The sequence below is a fragment of the Ahaetulla prasina genome, chromosome 3 (assembly GCF_028640845.1).
Source record: "Ahaetulla prasina isolate Xishuangbanna chromosome 3, ASM2864084v1, whole genome shotgun sequence".
Classification (NCBI taxonomy): domain Eukaryota; kingdom Metazoa; phylum Chordata; class Lepidosauria; order Squamata; family Colubridae; genus Ahaetulla; species Ahaetulla prasina.
Window position 1 is genome coordinate 207,943,423 of NC_080541.1, and position 25,459 is coordinate 207,968,881.

Here is a 25,459-nt window from a genome sequence, read left to right on the forward strand (position 1 = left end):
AACGGTCCAAAGTCAGATTTTGCCAGCTATCATGTTTAATAGAAAATGAAAGGTGGCTTCATTGGGATCTCCGGTTTGGAGGAGGAAAAGGTGTGAGAGGAAAAGGTAAAATACATCAAGAGCAGTGGTGGGATTCAGCCAGTTCTGTCCCGGATTGCACGAACCAGTAGTGGCGACTACAGAAGGCTCCATCCACTTGCCTGGATGTAATATGCAACTACTGCGCATGTGCAGAAAGCTGTGCACATGCGCAGAGGTGACATGTGTGCTCACATTTGCGAACCGGTAGGGAAGATAAATGATTCCCACCTCTGACAGGAGGAAATCAAATAAAAGGAGGTCTGAATTCAAAGCAGCCAAGCCAAATTTTGTTCATATTATTCCAATGGAAAAATAATTGGGAGGTCAGCAGCTCAGGAGAGCATTGCCCATGGAAGATAGAATAGAATAGAATAGAATAGAATTTATTGGCCAAGGAATTTGTTTTGGTGCATATGCTCTCAGTGTACATAAAAGAAAAAGAAAAAAAAATCCTGGCATTACAATCCCTTCTTGAAAACACAGGATCATTGTCCATCATTGTTGATAATACATTGCACCTCTACGGAGGAATCATTGAGTCTGTCATTTGTACTTTTATAACTACCTGGTTTGGCACAGCAACCAAAGAGGACAGGTTCAGACTTCAATGGAGAGTTAGCACTGCAGAAAAAATAGTTGCAACCAACCTGCCTTCCATTGATAACCTGTATATCACACAGGTCAGAAGGAGGGCTGAGAAAATATCTGCAGACCCCTCACGTCCTAGATACAAACTATTTCAACACCTCCCATCAGGACACTGCTATAGGACACTGCATTCCCAAACTAGACACAAAAACAGTATTTCCCTCCATGCCATCACTCTGCTAAACACCTAATTCCGACAGCTTTGTCTTATGCCTAAAGATATGTCCCCATGTACTAGGGATGTATTGCTATTATCCTTCTAGCACCTTCTCCTATTGGTATGTTGTTTGTATCTTGTGGTTTATGATTGTATTTTATGATTTATGAGCTATGACTTACCACTTTGTTGTTTGTATGCACAGTGAGACTTTATGCACCGGAGATGAATTTCTTGTGTGTCCAATCACATTTGGCCTATATTCCTATATTCTATTGAATCAGTCAAGATGCACCCATTCAATATAAAGGCGCCTTTCAAGGTCTAGCTTTCTATTGTTGCTTATTTAATTCTAGACTCAGCTCATGATACTAACTCTTAAATCCGCTGGAAGGAATGGCTTTTATTCTCATGCTTGCCTGTCTATGACTTATCACATTCTAGGAAAGACTTTCTCCGAGTCTCTTTTGTGGGAGGGGCAAAACACTTCTACACTGGAAGTGTAGAACATTGGCTGTAGAACATTCTCCCGCAAAAGAGGGGGGGGGAGTTTGATTTGAAGTTCGAACCTCTTTTGTAATTTTCATTGGCCAAAGCATTTTAAACAGCAGTGTTGCCCCTGCTTTGTTTGTGGTTTCTATCTCTCTGTTTACCTTTGTTTGCTTAAATTGCTATTGATGTTTGCGTGTAATGTGTTTACCTTGGTGGGATTAATATATTCATGCTTTTGTGTACCATCCTAGAATCCATTCAGATGAAGGATATAGGTATAGATATAATGCCTGCGGGAATTTGAAAGTGAATGCTGCAGTGCTACACAAGAGATATCCTACATCTTAGATTTCAAGGAGATTGAGTAATAATAATCGTCTAATAGGCTTGTTTCTAACACTGTGAATAGAATTGCGAATTTCTGTGTATAGAAATGCGGATCACAGAATTCATAAGAAGCAACCTATCTTGCTACACTTCTGTCAATGCCCCCAGCTACACAAGACAACATAAGTCATCGTCCTATTGCATCGTTACCAGGGCACCCCAACAAGCAACCTACCGAAAGATTGTCGATGGAGATTCTTAGTTATCCAGGTCATGGTTGTCCCAAAGGGACTTTTTCAAAAGGAAACTGGACTTTTTTTTTTTTCCTTGAACACATTTCTCTTCTCCTCCAAGAGGCTTCTTCAGTTCTGACAGAAGAACCGGTGGTCAGAACTGAAGAAGCTTCTTGAATGAGAAGTAAAATGTCTTCAAGGAAAAAAACAAAGTCTAGCTGCCATTTTTTAAAAACCCCTTGAGACATACCCAAAGAGCTTACCAAAAAAGCTTGGAAACATCTCACAGAGAGCAGGAAATATTCTATTAACTTCCTCCTGTAGTGTCTTCAGAAAATCAAAGACCTAAGAATAGATGAATATGAAATTCTGGTTTCAAAGCACAGCGTTCTTTACATTCATAGATCTAGAACAGGGGTATCAAACTCAAGGCCTGGGGGCCAGATCCGGCCCACAGAGTGCTTAGATATGGCCCATGGGGCCACCCTGGAAACAGTGAAGGACCAGCCCACAGTGCCTCTCCTGAGCTTCGTTTTCCCTGTCAGAGGGATGCAGGCGGCCATCATAGCCAAAAATGGAGATCAGGAGCCCATTATTTGCTGGCAGAATGCTTGGGCCACCACAGGTGTCCTCCATACACATGAGAAATGTCAAGCTGGCCATTCCCCCTTCCCCCCAAGGTTAAACACAACCCTGATGTGTCCCTCAATGAAATTGAGTTTGACACCCCAATCTAGAACAAACTAAAGAATCCATGGAAGATGTGCTACACAGCATACCTGACTTAATCAAATACACCAGAAAAGAGTAAGTCTTATTACGTGTAAAACCGCTCTCTAAGTAAGAAAAGGTGTGTCATCATAACAGATGAATCAATATGCACATAGACGCCATCTATTCCCAGGTTCTTGTTTTTGTCACAAATAACGACTTATTGTTGTACGATCTTTATGTATTTATATGGGCCTCTTTCAAAGGCAGGGGTTTCAGGTAGAATGAAAAACTAGTGTGCAGTTTGCTACATGCGAGAAAATTGCATCCTTCCCATCCTGGATGAAGAATTTCTGCTAACTATTATGCAATTCAAACAGAGAATCCACTCCTATCAGTTCATTAGTACAGGGGTTCTCAAATGCTTTGATGCAAAGGCCCTGTAAATTAATAAATTCATTTGCATGATCCTACCCCCTTGAGTAAAGCTCTCACACCGTATTGTGACAGAGCTCCTCCAGCTCAAAACATGAGCCCAGCAGCTGGCTTGTCTAGGTAGAACAGGAGCATGGGTGATAGAGTTCTAATATTGTATGGATAGGCCAGCCTCCATCCAGGCAAGGACATCTTACCTAATGCTCAGCAATGAACTGAAGCTGTTGCTATAGTGTAATTGTGGTTGAAGGAGATTGTTTTAATTTATAACTTAAGCTAAATTTCAAGGCATCTTAACTTCTGTCCTTCTTTTGTCATTCTGTCATTTTCTAAATATGTTATGCCGTTAGGAGTGTGCAGTGCTTCAGAATCGCTGGGATGAGGCTGTCCTACATATAATGAAATGTTAGTTTCAAACTGAATGTGAAGCAATTGCACAACCCTACTTTTAAGACTTTTTAAAGATATTTGGAGTCTATATTTATTCTTTTCCAGTTAACATTTGATTGTGTGTGTGTTTTGCATTTTGGCAGATCCATTGTCCTTCACTTTTAAAATATATGACCTTGGATAGTTCTACATATGTTTAGTTTGTGCAAATATGAACCAATGTTACTTTTTTTAAAAAAAGAGAGAGTAGAGGGGAGGGGAGGGGAGGGGAGGAGAGGAGAGGAAAGGAGAGGAAAGGAAAGGAAAGGAAAGGAAAGGAAAGGAAAGGAAAGGAAAGGAAAGGAAAGGAAAGGAAAGGAAAAGATCCACATTGACGTTGCTTCTCAGAAGGTTGCAAAAGAGGATCGCATGACCCCAGGGCACTGCAATCGTCATAAATATGAAGCACTTGTCAAGCACCCAAATGTAAATCATGTGATCATGGGGATGCTGCAACGGTCAGAAGTGTGAAAAATTGTTATAAGTCAGTTTTCGGTGCCGTTGTAACTTTGAACGGTCTCTAAACAAATGTTGTAAGTCAAGGAGTACCTGTATATTCTCCGTGAACATTTCAGGATACATATCGTAGATAAATTATTTATCAGTTACCATCAAGGTATGTGTGTGCAAATCCATCTTTGATGATAAGCTTGTATGGATAATGTAGATAAACAGGTACATAAATAAATCGTAAACATGCATAGGAAATATTTCAAACATACTGAAATGCTTACAGCAGTTTAGTAGCATAAATTAAGCCTATTATAATTACATTTCTCATCAGGGTATGCATATTGGAAATATCATTTTGTTTTAAGTGACCTTCAAAGTTTTTGGCTAAGATAAGATTTGAACAGGGAATCTTCTAGTTCACAAAATCATCTTACACAGAAAGGACTCAATTCTTAGCTCTGACACTATTTAAGTAGTAATTTTTTAAAATTAGTATTCTTACAATTCTGAATGATGATAATAAAGTTAAAAGCCAATTTGAAAGAAGCTGTAACCAAGAGAAGTCATCTGATATAGGCCATATGTAAGCATTTTAATATAATTGAGACGAAGGTCAACAGTGCTTATTTTTCTAAGGTGAATAATGCACTGTTGGGAAGAGATCTAATTTTAGAATAGGAAATGTTGTGCTGTATGCACAATTTTTGACTCTGATAAAGAGTCTTGGAGAGAAAATGCTGATCTTACAACTGCATTATTCGATACATTTTCTTTTTCATAGGATGGAGAACTTCCTCTCACCTTCCCCCAGACCATGGACTTTGTAAATACCTCCATCAACTATTTTCCGCACACTTTGGAGGAAGAGAGTTTAAAGGGTGGGGGGAATCAGTCTTCCATATTTTTCACTCTGTCAAATCAAAATGGTTGAGTGTATCTAGTTGTCAGTCTAGCACATTTCACCATTAGGAAGCAAGATTTTCAGCCGTACAATATCAAACCATTTTTAATGAGCCTCTTTAATTATTAATTGTCTCTACTATTTTTGTCTTAGTTTCTATGAATGTCAGTCTTTATTATTGCCGAGACTAGAGCCAAATGGCAAAATAATAATAATAATAATAATAATAATAATAATAATAATAATAATAATAATAATAATGCATTGATGGTGAATTTGTCAATGCACCGCTTGAACACCATCGGCATTGACAAGTGCACCATCAGTCAATTGCAAAAGATGGCTTTTCTTGGAACAGCTTCCATCTTGTAACAATGTCTGTAACACCATCAAACATCCAGATCTGTCTAGGATTCGATAGGTAGACAAAAATACCAAACCCAGTCTGAACATCTGGCTGATCGTGTGACAAACCATAATAATATAACAATATCAGCAAACTACGATCTGGTTTTCCGTTGTTCTACCAACACTAATATGGATAAAACTTGGTTGGTATTTGTTTCTTCTATCTGCAATTTTTATACTGTTTCTATCAAACTGAAAGGTATTTTTTTTTTAGTAGCTGCTTATTTTAAATGTACAAAACCCTTGTGTGTAATTCCATTAGCTGCCCTACAGCACTGCAATCTACAGTTTCCCCGAGGCTGTTGTGAAATATTGATGAAATCCTTGCTTTTGTGGCTTCCTCTGATACACTAAACAGTTGTCTGATGTTAGTTGGACTTGAATGAAACTGTTCAGAGCTATATCAGTAGCGACGACTTCAAAGGCTGTTAGGCTGTTACTTTTTTTTTCTTTTTTAACAAACTGAAGTTTCAAAGCCTTTCCATGTAATACTTTAAAAAGAAAAAGAAAGTTCATATCAACTAAACCATATAATGGCATCTTACATGCACATATATTTCCCACTATTGACACATTCATATTTTTATCACTTAACTTTTTCATTTATAAGAAAAAGAGAGAGAGAGAGAGAGAGAGAGAGAGAGAGAGAGAGAGAGAGAGAGAGAGAGAGAGAGAGAGAGAGAAAGAAAGAAAGAAAGAAAGAAAGAAAGAAAGAAAGAAAGAAAGAAAGTTATAGTTTGTATAATCTGCACTTTAACATAACCTAAAGGCATCAAAAGTCAAAATCTAGAAGAAGCTAGGAATGAACTGACAAAATAAATCTATTCCAGTTACCTGTCTGTTGGGTGGTAAGCATATTTCTTTCCATTTTCATGTTTTCCCATTCACCACATACAGGTAGGCACGGCAGGAAACACACTGAAAGAGAAACATCTCAGCTAAGCATCCCATTTTTGTATGAAGATCTGGGGCATTTTACATTCAAATAATAGAACATAAAAATATCTACCAACAATCCCTCTTCCCAGACTGTAAATTCTCTTCAGAAAAAAAAAAGTGAGCACTACAAGTAATCCTTGATTTACAATATATTTATGATATATTGTAAATCCTTGATTTACAAGAAATCCTTGATTTACAACAGCTCGTTCAAAGTTACAACGGCACTGGAAAAAGTGACTTACAACTCTTTTTCACACTTAACGACTGTTATAGCCTCCCCATGGTCATGCGATCAAAATTCAGATCAGTGGTGAAATCCAATTTTTTTTTACTAAGGATTCTGTGGGCGTGGCTTGGTAGGCGTGGTGTGGCTTGGTGGGTGTGACTTGGTGGGCATGGCAGGGGAAGCATACTGCAAAATCTCCATTCCCACCCCACTCCAGGGGAAGGATACTGAAAAATCTCCATTCCCTCCCCACTCCTGGGGCCAGCCAGAGGTGGTATTTGCCAGTTCTCTGAACTGCTCAAAATTTCCACTACCGGTTCTCCAGAACCTGTCAGAACCTGCTGGATTTCACCCCTGGTTCAGATGCTTGTCAATTTTTTTTTTATTTGCATTTATATCCCGCCCTTCTCCAAAGACTCAGGGCGGCTTACACTATGTCAAGCAATAGTCTTCATCCATTTGTATATTATATACAAAGTCAACTTATTGCCCCCAACAATCTGGGTCCTCATTTTACCTACCTTATAAAGGATGGAAGGCTGAGTCAACCTTAGGTCTAGTGGGGCTTGAACCTGCAGTAATTGCAAGCCGCTGATGTTAATAACAGACTGTCTTACCAGTCTGAGCCACAGAGGCCCTATTTGACTCATATTTATGATGGTAGCAGTGTCCCAGAGTTGTGTGATCCCCTTTAGTGACCTTCTGATAAGCAAAGTCAATGGGGAAGCCACATTTAGTTAACAGCCATAGTACTAACTTAACAGCTGCAGTGATTCACTTAACAATTGTGGCAAGAAAGGTTGCAAAAGTGGGAGGGACTCACTTAACAAATTTCTCACTTAGCAACAGAAATTTTGATTTCAATTGTGGTTGCAAGTCATGGACTACCTGCACTTAGAGTTTGTCCCAGCTAAAAGTTAGTCCCAACACCCCTGGGGAGCTAGAAAGATGGCTGCAGTTTGCATACAGCCACACTATCTGCACCCTTGTTTTAAGAAGTTTAAGGATTAAATGCTTTGGGGAGCAAGATGAGAGCTGATCATTCAGATCAGGGTCATCATACATGAATGGCAGAATAAGGCCTTGGCGTTTCCATTTTTTCACTTTGGGTTTGTAGTGGCCAAAATTGTGGAAACCTTTTGGGAAAAGTGTATTTTCTAAACTAGCTAATAACACCATTTTTCTTGGAGTAGTACCATAAAATTATATATCAGTGGAAAGATAATTTAATGAAGAAATGTAATGCAATAGCTTTTATGAAGGATTTGCTATTAGAATAGCAGTTACATATAAAGAAGAAAAGTGAAACATGTAGAAAAAAACGAGATATACAAAAATTATCACCACATCAGTTAATACTTGGTTGGGTAACCTTTAGCATGAATTACAGCCTTACAACATCTTCCTATGGAGTGAACCAAGTTTTTTAGTTCTGCAGCTGTTATAATGTGAAACCAAGATTGAAAGATGGCTTCTATTAACTGGGTTTTATTGCTGGGTCGCTTCTGACAAGCAAGTTTCTTTAGTCGGCTCCATAGATTTTCAATTGAGTTAAGGGCTGGACTATTCCCAGGCCATTCCAGCAGTGGAATATGATAATCTTGAAACTCCCAAAAAAGGGTGGTGTTATTAGCCATCAGACCTCAAAAATACACTTTTCCCGAAAGGTTTCCACAATTTTTGCTGCTACTGTAAATGGTTGATGTTCCCAAAAGCTTAAGTGAGCCTATCTGGGTGATTCTTTCCTTGCTGCTGCCCCTTCTATTGCCCCTACCTCCATTTTATTTCACAACACACTCCAAGCAAGGTTTGGCTTGGAGAGGCAGAGAGTGAACTGCCCCCAAACCAGTGCATATCTCAATGGAAAGCTGAACTTGTATCTCGGCATTCTAAGTGTAATAAATTCACCATTATATCAGGTTGCCCCCCAAAGGCAAACATTAAACAGCTTGCCTTCAGAAGTTGTGAGAGCTTCATCACTGGAAGCTTTCCAGAAGAGCCTGGACTACCATCCATTCAGAAAGTGTGTAGGGCAGAGATAGTATTCAGCCGGTTCTGACCGGTTCACCCGAACTGGTAGCGGAAATTGCAGATGGGCCTGCCCACCCACCCTAGCTCTATGCCAGGGGTGAAATCCAGCAGATTCTGACAGGTTCTGGAGAACCAGTAGTGGAAATTTTGAGTAGTTCAGAGAACTGGCAAATACCACCTCTGGCTGGCCCCAAAGTGGAGGTGGGAATGCAGATTTTGCAATATCCTTCCCCCAGGAGTGGGGTGGGAATGGAGATTTTGTAGTATCCTTCCCCTGCCACACCCAATAAGCCATGCCCACCAAGCCACGCCGACAGAACAATTTGGATTTCACCACTGCTCTCTGCCATCCTATTTAGGTCCATTTTTGAGGCCAGGCAAGATAGCAACCTATCTTGCTACACTTCTGTCAATGCCCCCAGCTACACAAGACAACATAAGTCATCGTCCTATTGCATCGTTACCAGGGCACCCCAACAAGCAACCTACCGAAAGATTGTCGATGGAGATTCTTAGTTATCCAGGTCATGGTTGTCCCAAAGGGACTTTTTCAAAAGGAAACTGGACTTTGTTTTTTTTCCTTGAACACATTTCTCTTCTCCTCCAAGAGGCTTCTTCAGTTCTGACAGAAGAACCGGTGGTCAGAACTGAAGAAGCTTCTTGAATGAGAAGTAAAATGTCTTCAAGGAAAAAAACAAAGTCTAGCTGCCATTTTTTAAAAACCCCTTGAGACATACCCAAAGAGCTTACCAAAAAAGCTTGGAAACATCTCACAGAGAGCAGGAAATATTCTACTAACTCCCTACTGTAGTGTCTTCAGAAAATCAAAGACCTAAGAATAGATGAATATGAAATTCTGGTTTCAAAGCACAGCGTTCTTTACATTCATAGATCTAGAACAGGGGTATCAAACTCAAGGCCTGGGGGCCAGATCCGGCCCACAGAGTGCTTAGATATGGCCCATGGGGCCACCCTGGAAACAGTGAAGGACCAGCCCACAGTGCCTCTCCTGAGCTTCGTTTTCCCTGTCAGAGGGATGCAGGAGGCCATCATAGCCAAAAATGGAGATCAGGAGCTCATTATTTGCTGGCAGAATGCTTGGGCCACCACAGGTGTCCTCCATACACATGAGAAATGTCAAGCTGGCCATTCCCCCTTCCCCCCAAGGTTATTCTTTCCTTGCTGCTGCCCCTTCTATTGCCCCTACCTCCATTTTATTTCACAACACACTCCAAGCAAGGTTTGGCTTGGAGAGGCAGAGAGTGAACTGCCCCCAAACCAGTGCATATCTCAATGGAAAGCTGAACTTGTATCTCGGCATTCTAAGTGTAATAAATTCACCATTATATCAGGTTGCCCCCCAAAGGCAAACATTAAACAGCTTGCCTTCAGAAGTTGTGAGAGCTTCATCACTGGAAGCTTTCCAGAAGAGCCTGGACTACCATCCATTCAGAAAGTGTGTAGGGCAGAGATGGTATTCAGCCGGTTCTGACCGGTTCACCCGAACTGGTAGCGGAAATTGCAGATGGGCCTGCCCACCCACCCTAGCTCTATGCCAGGGGTGAAATCCAGCAGATTCTGACAGGTTCTGGAGAACCAGTAGTGGAAATTTTGAGTAGTTCAGAGAACTGGCAAATACCACCTCTGGCTGGTCCCAAAGTGGAGGTGGGAATGCAGATTTTGCAATATCCTTCCCCCAGGAGTGGGGAGGGAATGGGGATTTTGCAGCATCCTTCCCACAGAACAATTTGGATTTCACCAAATAGACAAAGAGGTGGGGGAAAAGCACAATATCCATGTTTAGAGGGTTCCACCTGCCAAAGAAGATGTTCTTCCAATCTTTTTTGCCTTCTTAGACTGTTTTCATCTCTTCTGCCGAAGCATCTCTTACTGGTAGCTTGCACTTGCAAGACATTTCAATCTTTTGTTCATTGTAAAAAAAAAAAAGAAAGAATAAGCTGAGGTTTACTTGAAAGAAAGACCTTGCAACTAATTACAACAGAGAAAATAATTTCAAGAACTCTTTTTGGATGCAGGAGATCAATTTCTCGGGGTATTCTATGCTAGATTTGGGGGGAATAAATATTTATTCTGAGATTACAGATTCCAAAATTCCTACTGAAATGTCTTTTCACACCGCCACCTTTGATTGCCTACAGTTTTAGTTTTTTTTTGTAGAGGGGGAGTGGGGGGGGGAGAGGCAGCCATAATGTTTTCAGTGAGATAGCAATTGTTACCTCTCTGCTTCTGCCTGGCAGCGCCCCCTTGTGGAAAAACACTTATGTCTCTTCTGTGAGCATCATTTCTTTCTTTCTTTTTTGTTAGTACCAATAGTAAAAAGTGAATTGTGACGGGAAGAAAAAACAACAACAACAGAGTACAGGTTGGGCCATTTCATATCATAGTACTGTGGGACCATGAAGTTCTTCATCTCATAATAGCAAACATAGGAGTAATTTATATCAATTGACATTATGAACAAAATAAGTCTCCGTTTGGAGCAGACTGAACTGCGTCACTTTGGCTGAGAGTTAGGGAATGCACAAAAGCATCCAAATTAATTAGTTCCCCCCCCCTGCAATTATACATATTAGTTTGGTTCCTAGAAAGGACTAGACAAGCAAGAGCCTAATAGCGGTTGATTTTCTGGTGTGACTGAATGTACTTTCCACATTTCTCTCTCTGTATATCAAGGATATACCTGAAATCAGAAATACAAGTAGCTGCTTTTCTTTTTTCTAATGGCTGTCACTCAATAAATTGTAATCAATTAAATCTACATCCATTCGATTAAGGCTAAAATAATAATTGTGAAGGAAAAAAATCCTCAAGTTTGGATCTTAAAATAGCACAGGAATTTTGCACAGCTGGCATCTGCTTTGTCAAACTTACAAAGATTAAGATAGACCCATATTGCATTGGGTAGCAAGAATTGCCATCTGCGTCTACCCAGACAGCTTTTTACAAAGGCCAGCTAGCAAGGATGCTTACTAGCCCTTTCTAGTTTGATTGAATATTCTCCATTTTCCTCTCTAGGCAGATTGGCATATTTACAAAAGGTCTGGATTACAGTCACCCAATGTTTTTATTGATTCCAAATGCATATAGAACATAAATGGATCCCAGTATAATCCTGGTAAATAAAAAATGATGCCAGAGGCTAATTCTTTTGTTTCTCTGCCTGATATTGTCCCATTAATTTTATTTGTATTAGAAGAACTTTAACATTATATGGTCAGATGGGCAAGAAATGTGCTGGACATCAAGCAAGGTATCTGCGGGCACAGAGGGGACGTGATGTTGTATCCAGATGGTGTATTGCTCTTTAAAGTGACCCAAAATTGCTTTTTCAAAAAGCAACTGGAGTTTGTTTCTCCTTGAAGATGTTTCAGTTCTCATCGAAGAAGCTTCTTCAGTTTTTCTACAGAAATAAAATCTGTGCAATACAAGTAGTTTGCTTTAGTTTTGCAAGATTTCTCTTTATAGGCAAGGAACAATAAAGGAAACTGGTAGCAATTCTGTGTGTTTTTCCTGGTTTTTGGAGCCTGACAGGATTAGATTCTCAGGCAGATTCACTGAACTGAATCACATTTTCAAGTCAGATAGTGTAATGGTTTGTGAGAAGGTCCTTGAGAGACAGGAGGAGGAGGAAGAACATTAGACTATGCAAAAGTTAGATTTTGTACTCATGTCAGAAGCCGTGAGGCACTTTGGGTTGAAAGGATTAGCTGGTGACATCACTGTTGCCTGGGGGATGCCCAAATTGGGAGCTCCTTTCATGAGCCCAGCAGGAGCTGGAGTGAAGGACGAGCTCCCTCTGTCCCACATCAGCATTCGGGTCTCAAACATGGACTTGCTAACCTCCACCTCAGCATCTTAACCATGAGAGCGACCAAACAGTTCGCTGCTCCCAAACAGTTAGATAAGAGGCATGTTAACCTGCAGAAGGAATGGGGGCGTGACAAATGTCTCAGAAGGGACCCTTCCCAGCTTCTTGGATTGTAAAGTCAAGGGGTGGGGTTTACTGTAACCTGAAAATAAAGATAGTAGTTTTTGTCTGGACTACCTCTAACGCAGGGGTGTCAAACTCAAGGCCCGGGAGCCAGATCTGGCCCACGGGGTACTTAAATCTGGCCCACGGGGCCAACCTGGAAACAGAGAAGGACTGGCCTGAGGTGCTTCTGCTAGCAAAAACAGAGCTCGAGAGGGCTGCACACAGCTCCGAGCTCCGTTTTCACTGGCAGAGGATTGCAGGAAGCCACGGCAGACAAAAATGGAGCTCGGGAGCCCGTTTTTTCTGGCAGAGCGCTCGAGCCACCACAGGCACCCCTAACACGAGTGATGTTGAGCTGGCCACACCCACCATGACCATGACCACGCCCACCCATTGCCCCGAAGGTCAAACACAACCCTGATGACGCCCCTGCTCTAAGGGCTAACAGATTATTGATTTGAATCAAATTATCAAACAGGAATCGGTTGCCTCTAAATTGATCTAGGGATTCAGTGGCCATTTAAGCAGGTATAACAAGTCTTTCTTTCCAGATTTAATTTGTTGTCCTAATCAGATCTGAACCAAATGTGTTCAGAAATCCAGGCAGAGGGGGAAAAAATGTGTTTAACCTTTCCATGAGTGGAATCGAAGCAGCAATTTAGATTTAATCTGATTGAATCTGCACATCTGTAATGAACAGGGTTGTATTCTGGTTTTTTTTGGCAAGGGTGTTTTCGTCAGAATTGTTGAATGGATCAAATATAGGCAATGTATTTCCCTAAACAAACAACATGCAAACGTTGCAGGAAAAACAGACTGGAATTTCATCAGTGCAATTATGTAGGCTTGCTATATGCTCCCAGAAAAAATATGTGGAGTGGCAGACAGATGTTTCATGTATACCCAGCACTCTTCGAAGTTTCCTTTCGTCTTTGAATCCAAAACATTGTACAGCTTTACTTAAATGTTTCTCAGAAAAATTCCTATTACAGAGGGCTATTGTCATTTCTGGCACACAGAATTAATTACTTTTAATTTTCATGGTTATTGCTAGCATACATATTTTATTGAGTTTTTAAATATTTTTTTATTATAAACCATTAAAATGGAACATACACAAACACACACAGCAAAATGTTCTATCAGGATATCCGATATCCCAAAACAAAACAAACATCTCACTATGGTATCTGCATGTTTATGTTAAAAAATACTTTTCTAAAATACCAAAAAAAATAAAATAAATAAAATGGTCCATCCCTACCCTGAATCATAATTCCCTTATATTATAAGCAAGAAAAGCAACGGTGTAAATGTGCCCATTGTGTTTCCCACTAGAGCTATCCCAGCCTGTCAGTTTCTAATTTTTCCAGTCTACCGGTTGTTCTGCCTTCTTTCCACATCACTATGCAATATTTTAAAACATATTTACATCACAGTTGCACATTTCTTTCAAATAGACAAATTTGCCCATTCTGTTTCCCCCCCCCCACTTTAGCACTTTTGTGCAAGCTTTTCCTGTTATAAACATTTCACTGTTGTTGCTGTTTTATTTTGATTAGGTTGGAGGGCAGCTCGATTGTTTGATTCCAGTTGGTTTAAGGTTTAAAGTTTTAAAGAGAAACCAAAAGTTAAGCTGTTTCATGCATTTCGATCTGATGCGTTGCCAGGCACGGTGGCATTGGCTGAAGTAACTTTCTCATTACAGCAGCTGAGCCTTTCCATAGAGGAGAAAGAGGAGATTTTTTTCCTACCTTTATAAAGTAATGCTCGACTTACAACGGTGCGTTTAGTGACCAAAGTCACAACAGCCCTGAAAAAAGTGACTTATGACAATTGTTTACTCTTATGAACTTTGCAGCACCTCCACGGTCACATGATCAAAAATTCCAAGACACTTGGCAACTGGCTCATATTTATGACAGTTGCAGTGTCCCTGGGTCACGTGATCAACTTTTGTGACCTTCTGACCAGTGGTGGGTTTCAAATTTTTTTACTACCGGTTCTGTGAGTGTGGCTTGCTGGGCATGGCTTGGTGGGTGTGGCAGGGGAAGGATACTGTAAAATCTCCATTCCCTCTCCACTCCAGGGGAAGATTACTGCAAAATCCCCATTTCCTCCTGATTAGTTGGGACTTGGGAGGCAGAGAGTAGATGGGGGCGGGGCCAGTCAGAATTTCCACTACTGGTTCTCCAGAACTGATCAGAACCTGCTGAAATCCACCTCTACTTCTGACAAGCAAAGTCAATGAGGAGGCCAGATTCACTTAACAACCCTGTTAACCCTGTTAACAGCTGCAGTGATTCACTTAACAACTGTGGCAAGAAAGGCTGTAAAATGGGGCCAAATTCACTTCATAAGTGTTTCGCTTAGCAACAGAAACCTTGGACTCCGTTGTGGCTGTAAGTCAAGGGCTACCTATACATGTGGCTGCTTCAAAAGCTGCTCCCAGGGCTGCACGCATCTTGAGTCTGCCCATTACAACTTTCACTGAAGCTGCACATTCTTGGCAAAAGACACAGCTGCTTTAATAAGTGAAAAAAGGACTGTGTGGCTTTTGCTGCCACGCTTTATAAAGAACCCCATTCAAGGGGTTTGCAGGATCTTACCAGTCCTAATAACAATTGTTTAAATTCCGCCCCCCTCACCTACAGTCTCCTGCTGCTCTACTCCTTGCCTAAGCACTATGCGGATTTCTTTCATAATAATGGTATCTTAAGGGAAATTGGGATCTCTGAATGAAAATATGCAGATGGTGTTTGGGCTTTGCAGGGATTAGTGGTGTTATTCTGGAGGACAAAAATTCACTGTCTCTTTCCTGAAGAAAATTACATTTTCCAGACTTAGGAAAGGGAGGTATGCATTTATTTAAAGAAATCTTGCTATATAGAGAAAAAATAATGTTTGTCCTACTGAAAATACTAATTGAAAGCCCAATGAAGAAATGCGTGTTTTAAAAATAAAGAAGAAAAAATAGGCCTTACTAAAATTCAGTGTCGAAACAGTATGTAATTTAGTTCAGCCAAGGTATTAAGCTTAATTGCATAACTTTTCAAGTTCAGATATGTTGCTATTAAATGGACTATTTAATTTTTTTAATCCTGCCTTTATTTATTTTTTTATAAATAAATCAAGGTAGCAAACATACTTTTTTTTTTATTTGCATTTATATCCCGCCCTTCTCCAAAGACTCAGGGCGGCTTACACTATGTTAAGCAATAGTCTTCATCCATTTGTATATTATATACAAAGTCAACTTATTGCCCCCAACAATCTGGGTCCTCATTTTACCTACCTTATAAAGGATGGAAGGCTGAGTCAACCTTGGGCCTGGTGGGACTTGAACCTGCAGTAATTGCAAGCAGCTGTGTTAATAACAGACTGTCTTAGCAGTCTGAGCCACCAGAGGCCCGGTACTTGGCATTCCTTCCTCCACAGTAACGTACCTGTGAAGTGAATTGGGCTGAGAGTGAGTGACTGGCCAGTTTCCTAATTTCTAGCCTAGTGATTTAACCAGTAAACCAAATTAGCTGTACCACCAGGGCAAGGCTCCCCAACTCCTGGGCCATGACCCACTACTAGGCCATGGCCTATTCAGATTGGGCCACATGAGTGACTGGCAAGAGCGCACGTGCGTGCAGCTCAAATGAGCAGTAGGTTGGTGGGTACTCACAGGCGTGTAACCTGCCCCACCATTCACACAAGTCAAGTTGTCCATGCACGCTGCCTTGTCTCACACACACAAGGGCTGCATGTGCCCCTTCTCTCACCCTCAGCTGGGCCACTAAGCCGCAAAAGTTGGGGACTGCTGCACTAGGGGTATTTGTGCAACCCCGCTATACTGATAGTCCTCATGTTATGACCATAATTGGGATCAGAATTTTTGTTGCTGAGTGAGTTGTTGTTAAGTGAGTTAAGCCTGATTTTATGACCTTTTTGCCATGGTCAATAAATGAGGCACACAGTCATTAAATGAATCTGGCTTCTCCCATTGACTTCGCTTGTTGGAAATCATCCCGGGAAAGTCACAAACGCCAATCCTATGAACCTGGGATGCTACAACCATCATCAATCCATACCAGGGGCCATGTGATTTCAGGCAGTCGTAAGTGTGGGAATCAGTCATAAGCCATTTTTCTCAGTGTTGTCATAACTTCACATGGTGACCAGATGAATAGCTGTAAATTGAGGATTGCATGAAATATATTACTAGGGGCAGAGGGAGCAACAGGGAAAGGGAACACTTTCATTTTACAGTACAATTTAGATTAAATTGCAGTAGTGGCCAAAATTGTGGAAATCTTTTGGGAAAATGAATGTAATGCAATAACTTTTATGAAGGATCTGCTATTAAAACAGCAGTTTCTGTATAAAGAAGAAAAGTGAAACACGTAGAAAAAAAATGAGATATACAAAAATTACCACCATAGAAAAAAATGAGATGTACAAAAATTATCACATCAATTAATACTTAGTTGGGTAACCTATAGCGTGAACTACAGCCTTACAATGTCTTCCCATGGAATGAACTAAGTCTTAGTTCTGCAGCTGTTATAACGTGAAACCAAGATTGAATGATGGCTTTTATTAACTAGGTTTTATTGCTGGGTTGCTTATGACTAACAAGTTTCTTTAGTCGGCTCCATAGATTTTTCAATGGTGTTAAGGTCTGGGCTATTCACAGGCCATTCCAACAGTGGAATAGGATTATCTTGAAACTCCCAAAAAAAGGGTGGTGGTTATTAGCCATCAAACCTCAAAAATACACTTTTCCCAAAAGGTTTCCACAATTTTGACCACTACTGCATGTCATAAACACAGTGCTGATATCCAAGGTAAATTAGTCTCAAAGGTGCTTTTTTTCTTCAAAAGGCCAATGGACCGTTTTTTTTTCCTTAAGGAAGAAGAAGAAAATGTTTTGCTTCTCATCCAAGAAGCTTCATCAGTTCTGATTCAGAATATGATGAAGCTTCTTGAATGAAAAGCAAAACGCTTTCTTCTTCTTCCTCCTCAAGGAAAAATACACTTCAGTTGCCTTTTTGGGGGAAAAAGGCACCTTTGAGACAACTATGATCTGGATGATTGAGAATATCCACAGACAAGGTAATTAATATTGCAGGCATAATATTGGTCTGCCCTTGAGTAGCATGCATGGCTGTTAATTTGTTCTAAAACCTGTTGCTAAAAAGTTGACTGGTACTAAATTAACGGGGATATACCATCCCCGTTTTTGGATTGACACGACCACATTTTCGAGTTTAGGCATACTACCACCATGGTGCAGGAGACTGAGTAGGCCACACCCCCTTGGCTATAAACCCAGCAACCAGGCAGTTAAATTTTTCAATCCCACCTCTGGAAAAACAGGGTAGTTAATCTCTTGAATTAAAAATAATGGGGCTGGATAGATCAATGGCATATATGGTTTTCAATTGTGGAATTAAATATGGTCTCTCATCCACTTACAAAACATACCTTGATCTGCTTTTTTTAAATACAATATTTTTAACATTACCTCAAATTTACCATTTATCATTACCTCAAATTGAGCAAGCTTTTATGACAAATCCTTCTAAATCTTCTGGAACGTCAAAGGGCAACTAGCATTTTGTAAAGAATGAACCCAGTATTGCAAAGTTTTTTTCTATATCTAGATTGCCCTTGCTCGAGAAATACATTTTTTTTTTTGCGCAAATAAACTGATTGCACAAAATGGCCTTAATTTGTATACTGAAAGGGTTGCAACTATGTTCTTTTTTAAAAAAAAAGAAAGATGAAAGTTGTTCTATCAGAAGCTCTTTTAACTAATCAAGCCTTCTGATGAATTAATCTCCTGCATTTCAATTTATATGACAATTTCCATATGGTGGAACCTTAAGGAAATCATTTGGAGGGCTCTCTGCACATTCATTAACTACTGTGAGCATCTGTATTTTAACTGCTTTAAAATACCAAAGCAAATGAATAATTTGGGGGTGGGGGTGGGGGGAGAGGGAAAGTGTCTTTAAATATATATGTAAATATACAATCATGTATTTCCTTCCTTCCTTCCTTCCTTCCTTCCTTCCTTCCTTCCTTCCTTCCTTCCTTCCTTCCTTCCTTCCTTCCTTCCTTCCTTCCTTCCACCTATGCTACCTTACTAGGTAGCTCAGTGGACAGGACACTGAGCTTGTTAATCAGAAAGATTGGCAGTTCAGCGGTTCAAATCCCTAGTACAGGTCTCCTGCATGAGCAGGGGGTTGGACTAGATGACCTTCAAGGTACCTTCCAACTCTGTTACTGTTACCTACCTACCTTCCTTCCTTCCTCCCCACCCCCCTTTTTTTATAAAGCAAAAATTATTTGCATTCTAATCTAATTCAATTCTTTCGTGGAGTTTTTAATGGAGCCTTCCAATTTTTGGTTCATGTTGGGTGTTCATTGCTTACACACAAGGAGTTTTAAGAACAACAAATCTTGTAAAGGTTATAGTATACATGTCAAAGTGTAGTTTAAATTTTTTTCCTGTATTGTGAAGGAATAGTTAACACTCGCTATTACATTTGCTTTTCTATACTGGTTCACTTAAGAGAATAGAATAGAATAGAATTCTTTATTGGCCAAGTGTGATTGGACACACAAGGAATTTGTCTTTGGTGCATATGCTCTCAATGTACATTAAAAAAAAGATACATTCATCAAGAATCATAAGGTACAACACTTAATGATAGTCATAGGGTACAAATAAGCAATCAAATCATATTAGGAAACAGTTAATTTAAGAGAACATAAAAATATCACTAGGAAAGAATAGTAGAAAACAGCAAGAGAAATGTACCGACAGGTAGTTAAAATCGTTTGTGTAATGATTGTTCAAAGTTATAACGGCAGTGAAAAAAGTAAATTATGACCATTTTTCGCACTTAACAACCGTTGCATCATCCCCATGGTCACGTGATCAAAATTCAGATGCTTGGCAACTGACTCAAATTTATGACGGTGACAGTGTCCCAGGATCATGAAGTCCCTTTTTGCAACCTTCTGACAAGCAAAGCCAATGAGGAAGCCAGATTCACTTAAGAACCAGTTCACTAACTTATCAGTTGCAGTGATTCACTTAACAACTGTGACAAGAAAGGTCATAAAGTGGGGCAAAGTTTACTTAACAAATGTCTTACTTAACAACAGATATCTGAGGCTCAGTTGAGGTCCTAAGCCGAGGACTACTTGTATTCATAAAAGTAAAATTCGCGGTTGCATTGAAATTTTAGATCAACCCCTCAGGGGCTGCCACAAAGAAGAGGGAGTCAAGCTATTCTCCAAAGCACCTGAGGGCAGAACAAGAAGCAATGGGTGGAAACTAATCAAGGAGAGAAGCAACTTAGAACTAAGGAGAAATTTCCTGACAGTCAGAACAATTAATCAATGGGACAACTTGCCTGTGGAAGTTGTGAATGCTTCAACACTGGAAGTTTTTAAGAAGATGTTGGATAACCATTTGTCTGAAATAGTGTAGGGTTTCCTGCCTAAGCAGGGGGTTGGACTAGAAGACCTCCAAGGTCCCTTCCAACTCTGTTATTCTATTCTATTCTATTCTATTCTATTCTATTCTATTCTATTCTAAAAGAGTGACTCAGGAACGATCCCAAGCATAAAACAGCCTCTTGATTTTGGTAAAATTTTAGATTAGTCAGACAATGAAGCTGAAATTACAGCTAAAATTCGCTTGACAAGTTAACATGTTAACTTCCTCATTCATGCTTTGAGGATAGTATGATAGCTTCTAATAGTTAGAATTGGCCTGAGTGTATTAGCAGAGTGGGATTTCAGCTTATTCCAATCTTAACAAGTCCCAAATAGAAATTGCTACAACATGATAGCCATTTAGAATTGGCAGTATTGGGCTTGACACAGCAATTTGGCTCTGCGGACTGAATCCAGATTAAATTAGTTTAATTTGAGTCCCACTGAAATTAATGGACCAAGGTAATGATGATTTAACTAATGCCCCATTGATTTCAGTGTGAACTATATGCAACTAAGCTAAGATGGATTTAACCCAATATTCAGCAGATCCATATGTGACATATGCAGCTAAACTCATAGAGGGACTCTAAGGGATTTCCATCTAATTTTCCATGCAATTACCATCATTTATTCAAATGCCATGATTATTTGATGAACCCATGGCCATCTCCATTCAGGATGAGATAAAGAATTATAACTATTTCATCCTTATAAGCTGAATGAAAATGTTATGGTATTCGTATGAGAATGAAACGTACCCTTCTTTGGAATATGTTTCACAATTTAGGAATAAACTTTTAGATCGTAGAAAATTTTCAGAGTAGAAGCTATGCAAAAAAAAAAAAGGATCTTTTCATTGAAAATATTGGTTTTTTGATTTAAAAAACATTCTTATGAAACAGTGATTCGGCAAATGTGTATATTGTGTACAATTCTGTGTAGCATTCATTTGTTCTGTCATGGCAAGCATTCTGAAAGGTTATCATGTTGACAACATTGTTGTACCTGAAAATACGCCTTCCAAGCAGGAATACTTTATTTGGCCAGTTGAAATTTTTTCAAGTGAGCTAATATCCCTATGATCATGTAATTTTAATGGGCTTAATAGGATCTCAGATATTAATTTTTCTGACTGTTCCATTAAGAGGTGGTTAGAATTTGACTACTATTATTAACTCCAAATGTCTATAAGATATAAAGAATAATGATTGTCTGTTAATAAAACCAGGTAGTCTTCCCGGATTTTTCACATCTTGTGCTAACAGTCCATAAAAATAGAAGATTAGCCAAACTCTAGTAAGAAAGCAACTAGAAAAATGAATGTTCCATGTTTCTTATTTGACCTATTTCACACATTTTGATATTTCTTTTCAGGTTATGTCCAAGAGGATGATTTGAAAGATGAGGAAGACATAAAAGAGGAGGAAGAGGACGATGATGAGAGCAATTCAACGGCTCATCTTCAGGGTAGCAATGACCCAGGAACAGATGAAGAACATGAAACTGGTCCTGATCCAAGAGGAAGCTTAAGCTACCAGAATTCCCCAGGGAGCCATCTCTCCAATCAGGATGCAGAAAATGAATCCTTGCTCAGTGATGCTAGCGACCAGGTGGCAGACATTAAAAGCCTCTGCTCCAGGGAGGCATCGGACTCCAAAGGCAATATCCATCCCAAACATCCAACGGAAGCACACAGCTGCATGGATAAAATGACAGCTGTCTATGCTAACATCCTTTCAGATTCTTATTGGACAGGTTTGGGACTGGGGCTCAAACTGTCCAGTTCTGATAAGAGGTCATGCGACAATAGAAACGGAGCAAGCAAAAGTGACTTTGATTGGCATCAGGATGCCTTGACCAAAAGCTTGCAGCAGAGTTTACCAGTCCGGCCACTCTCCAAGCCAAACCTTTTCAGCTCAGTCCAGCTGTACAGACAAAGCAGCAAAATGTGCGGAACTGTATTCACAGGTGCTAGTAGGTTTCGGTGTAGGCAGTGCAGCGCTGCCTATGATACCTTAGTTGAGCTTACTGTCCATATGAATGAAAGTGGCCATTACCAAGATGACAACCATAAAAAAGACAAGCACAGATCTACCAGCTATTCCAAGCCCCGAAAAAGGGCTTTTCAGGACATGGATAAAGAAGATGCTCAGAAAGTTCTGAAATGTATGTTCTGTGGTGACTCTTTTGACTCTCTTCAAGATCTGAGTGTTCATATGATCAAAACAAAACATTACCAAAAAGTGCCTTTGAAGGAGCCAGTACCTACCATATCTTCCAAGATGGTGACTCCAAATAAGAAACGTGTATTCGACATTAATAGGCCTTGCTCTCCAGATTCGACCACGGGATCTTTTGCTGACACGTTCTCTTCTCATAAGAATGCCAACCTGCAGCTCTCGTCTAACAATCGTTACGGCTACCAGAACGGTGCCAGCTATACATGGCAGTTTGAAGCATGCAAATCACAGATTCTCAAGTGCATGGAATGTGGGAGCTCCCACGATACTTTGCAGCAACTCACAACCCACATGATGGTCACGGGTCACTTCCTGAAAGTCACCAGCTCAGCTTCCAAGAAAGGGAAACAACTTGTTTTGGATCCCTTGGCTGTGGAAAAAATGCAGTCACTTTCTGATGCGTCAGCCACTGACAGCCAGCATTCAAAACCCTCCAATAATTCATCAACCGATTCTACAGCTCCTTCTTCAGAGCTAAAAAAGGAGAGTAGGCAAAATAAATCTGAGGAAGCAAACAAAGATGAAAAAGGGGTAAAAAATGAAGACTACGAAGACGCTCTTCAAAAACCACTGGACCCGACAATGAAATATCAGTATCTCCGGGAGGAAGATTTAGAAGATGCTTCAAAAGGTGGTGGAGACATTTTGAAGTCTTTGGAAAACACTGTCACCACAGCCATCAATAAAGCTCAGAATGGAGCACCCAGCTGGAGTGCGTATCCCAGCATCCATGCAGCATACCAGCTCTCGGAGGGAACAAAGCCTTCCTTACCGGTGGGTTCCCAGGTTTTGCAAGTTCGACCAACAGTCAGTAATAAACTGAGGCCCATTGCTCCAAAATGGAAAGTGATGCCTATAGTACCCATGACAGCTAATATAGTCCAGTGCAGTCAGATGAAAAAAGAAGGAGACTCCAAGAAGGAAGCTCATAAGAACTACATTAAAGACAGCAACAAGACAGATGTGGTTCCACCGTATCAGAACGAAGGCTCACCTCCTCAGGCTGAGACATGTGTAGAGCCCAAAAAGTCAGAGCTAAGTCCTTTAAAGGAGGAACACAAGTCAAAGGATGAGGAGGAAAAAATGAAAGCAAAGGATTCTGTGACATCATCTCTCAGCAATGGATGCCCTACTGGGAACCACAATTCAGAGCTGCCTGGTTTAAATCCCCTCAGTGCCCTGCAGTCTGTGCTGAACAACCATCTGGGCAAAGCAAATGAGCCCCTGCGACCTCAGTCAAACTCCAGCCCCAGTTCAAGTTCAACGTCTTTGTTCCACAAACCAAATTTAAATATAATAGAGAAGCCTGCTCTGTCTCCTGCGTCAACGCCGGCTAAACCTGCAAATGTTACATCCCGGCGTTATGTGTTTGAGAACAATGACCAACCAATTGACCTGACAAAGTCAAAGAATAAGAAAGGGGAATCTGTTCAGGCCCAGTCTTGTACTTCCCCACCTCAGAAGCATGCTCTATCTGACATTGCAGACATGGTCAAAGTCCTTCCCAAAGCAACAACCCCAAAACCTGCTGCTTCATCCAGAATCCCATCCATGAAACTGGAAATGGATGTTCGGCGTTTCGAAGATGTCTCTACAGAAGTCTCCACTTTGCATAAAAGAAAAGGAAGGCAGTCCAACTGGAATCCTCAGCATCTCCTGATTCTGCAAGCGCAATTTGCATCCAGTCTCTTCCAAACATCGGAGGGTAAATATTTATTGTCAGATCTGGGCCCTCAAGAACGTATGCAGATTTCCAAGTTTACGGGGTTGTCCATGACTACCATCAGCCATTGGCTGGCGAACGTCAAGTACCAGCTCAGAAAAACTGGGGGGACAAAGTTTTTGAAAAACATGGATAAAGGACACCCCATCTTTTATTGCAGTGACTGCGCATCTCAGTTTAGAACCCCATCAACGTACATCGGCCATTTAGAATCCCATCTAGGTTTCCAAATGAAAGACATGAACAAGCTGGCTGTGGAGCAGCAAACCAAGGTAGAGCAAGACATTTCCAGAATTTCAGTTCAAAGATCTCCTGAAACAATAGCTGGAGAAGAGGACACAGACTCTAAATTCAAATGTAAGTTGTGCTCTCGGACATTTGTGAGCAAACATGCTGTAAAACTTCATCTAAGCAAAACGCACAGCAAATCACCAGAACATCATTCACAGTTTGTAGCAGAAGTGGATGAAGAATAACTCCTAAGGTATGCATGCCTTAACTGCAAAAGAAAAGAAAAAAAAGTGTTTTAATGTGATGTTGATTGAAGGAAGGGCTCTTAAAGCAGGGGTCTCCAACCTTGGCAACTGTAAGCCTGGCGGACTTCAACTCCCAGAATTCCCCAGCCACCTGGCTGGGGAATTCTGGGAGTTGAAGTCCACCAGGCTTACAGTTGCCAAGGTTGGAGACCCCTGTCTTAAAGCACTTCTGTGTTATTTAAAGAAAATATTACCTTTCAAAATGGCCATTTCTTTTCAGACGTTGGCTTCTCTGTCTGTAATTGTTGCATGATGGGACAAATTTTTGCATGGACAACTGCTTCCATCAGCCTGTTTCCATGATGAAAAGAAAAAAAAAAACCTTTACACGTTGCCTTTTTCCCAGGCATGTGTTCTTAAAGGCAAAGAGACCTCTGCCAAGAAAAGATTTGGCACTCTTGCTTGCTGTTGATACCATGTTCCTATTTAGCAAACTTAGCCCTGTAAAGCTTTCAGTAGAAAAAGCAAAGCATGCTGGACGTTTCATCCTAATTGATTTCCCAATATAATTGTCTTTGCTTATAGTATTTGAAGCAACTATGTCCCCCGCTTTGGTCTGAGCACAACAGCAAGAGGCATTACAAACTGATGTTTCAGTGTCCGGTTTTCAATAATGGGATTCCCTTGCTTAATTTTAATAACCTTATGAATTCAGGAGCCTTTTGTTCTCACCCCTCACTGTTCATTGCTGGTGAAATATCAAGCCTGTTTTGGGGATTGCTGTCTAGAGCCTATGGATCAGCAGGAATAATCGTATCATTCTCCTTTTGGGATGGGAGGGAGAACGTGAGGTTATTAAGAAAGTCCAAACTTCAGTGATAGACATAATATCCTTAGTCCCTGTTATCTCCAGCTGGTGTCTCTCATCAGTTCATAGTTCTTAGAAAGTTATTCTCAACAGGCAGGGCTGAATTGTGTTGGCAAAGCTGTTGCCAGCCTGACAAATTTAAACAAATGTTTTCACCTCCAGATTTCACTAGCCCTTA

General features: G+C 40.4%; 1 protein-coding gene across 4 annotated transcripts in view; it reads left to right on the forward strand.

Annotated features, from left to right (window-relative positions):
- The window catches only part of TSHZ2 (teashirt zinc finger homeobox 2), a 474,179-nt gene that overhangs the window by 280,644 nt on the left and 168,076 nt on the right, over positions 1–25,459 (forward strand). For 3 of the 4 annotated variants that reach the window (XR_009154312.1, XM_058176269.1, XM_058176271.1), the window contains exon 2: positions 21,349–24,421. Coding sequence is in view for 3 of the 4 variants with exons in the window: in XM_058176269.1 (XP_058032252.1) it covers positions 21,349–24,413 (3,065 nt within the window). In the remaining variant the exon portion in view is untranslated. Of the gene's footprint in view, positions 1–21,348; positions 24,506–25,459 lie in introns of those variants that run through there. The other variant, XM_058176270.1, reaches the window with a different exon arrangement.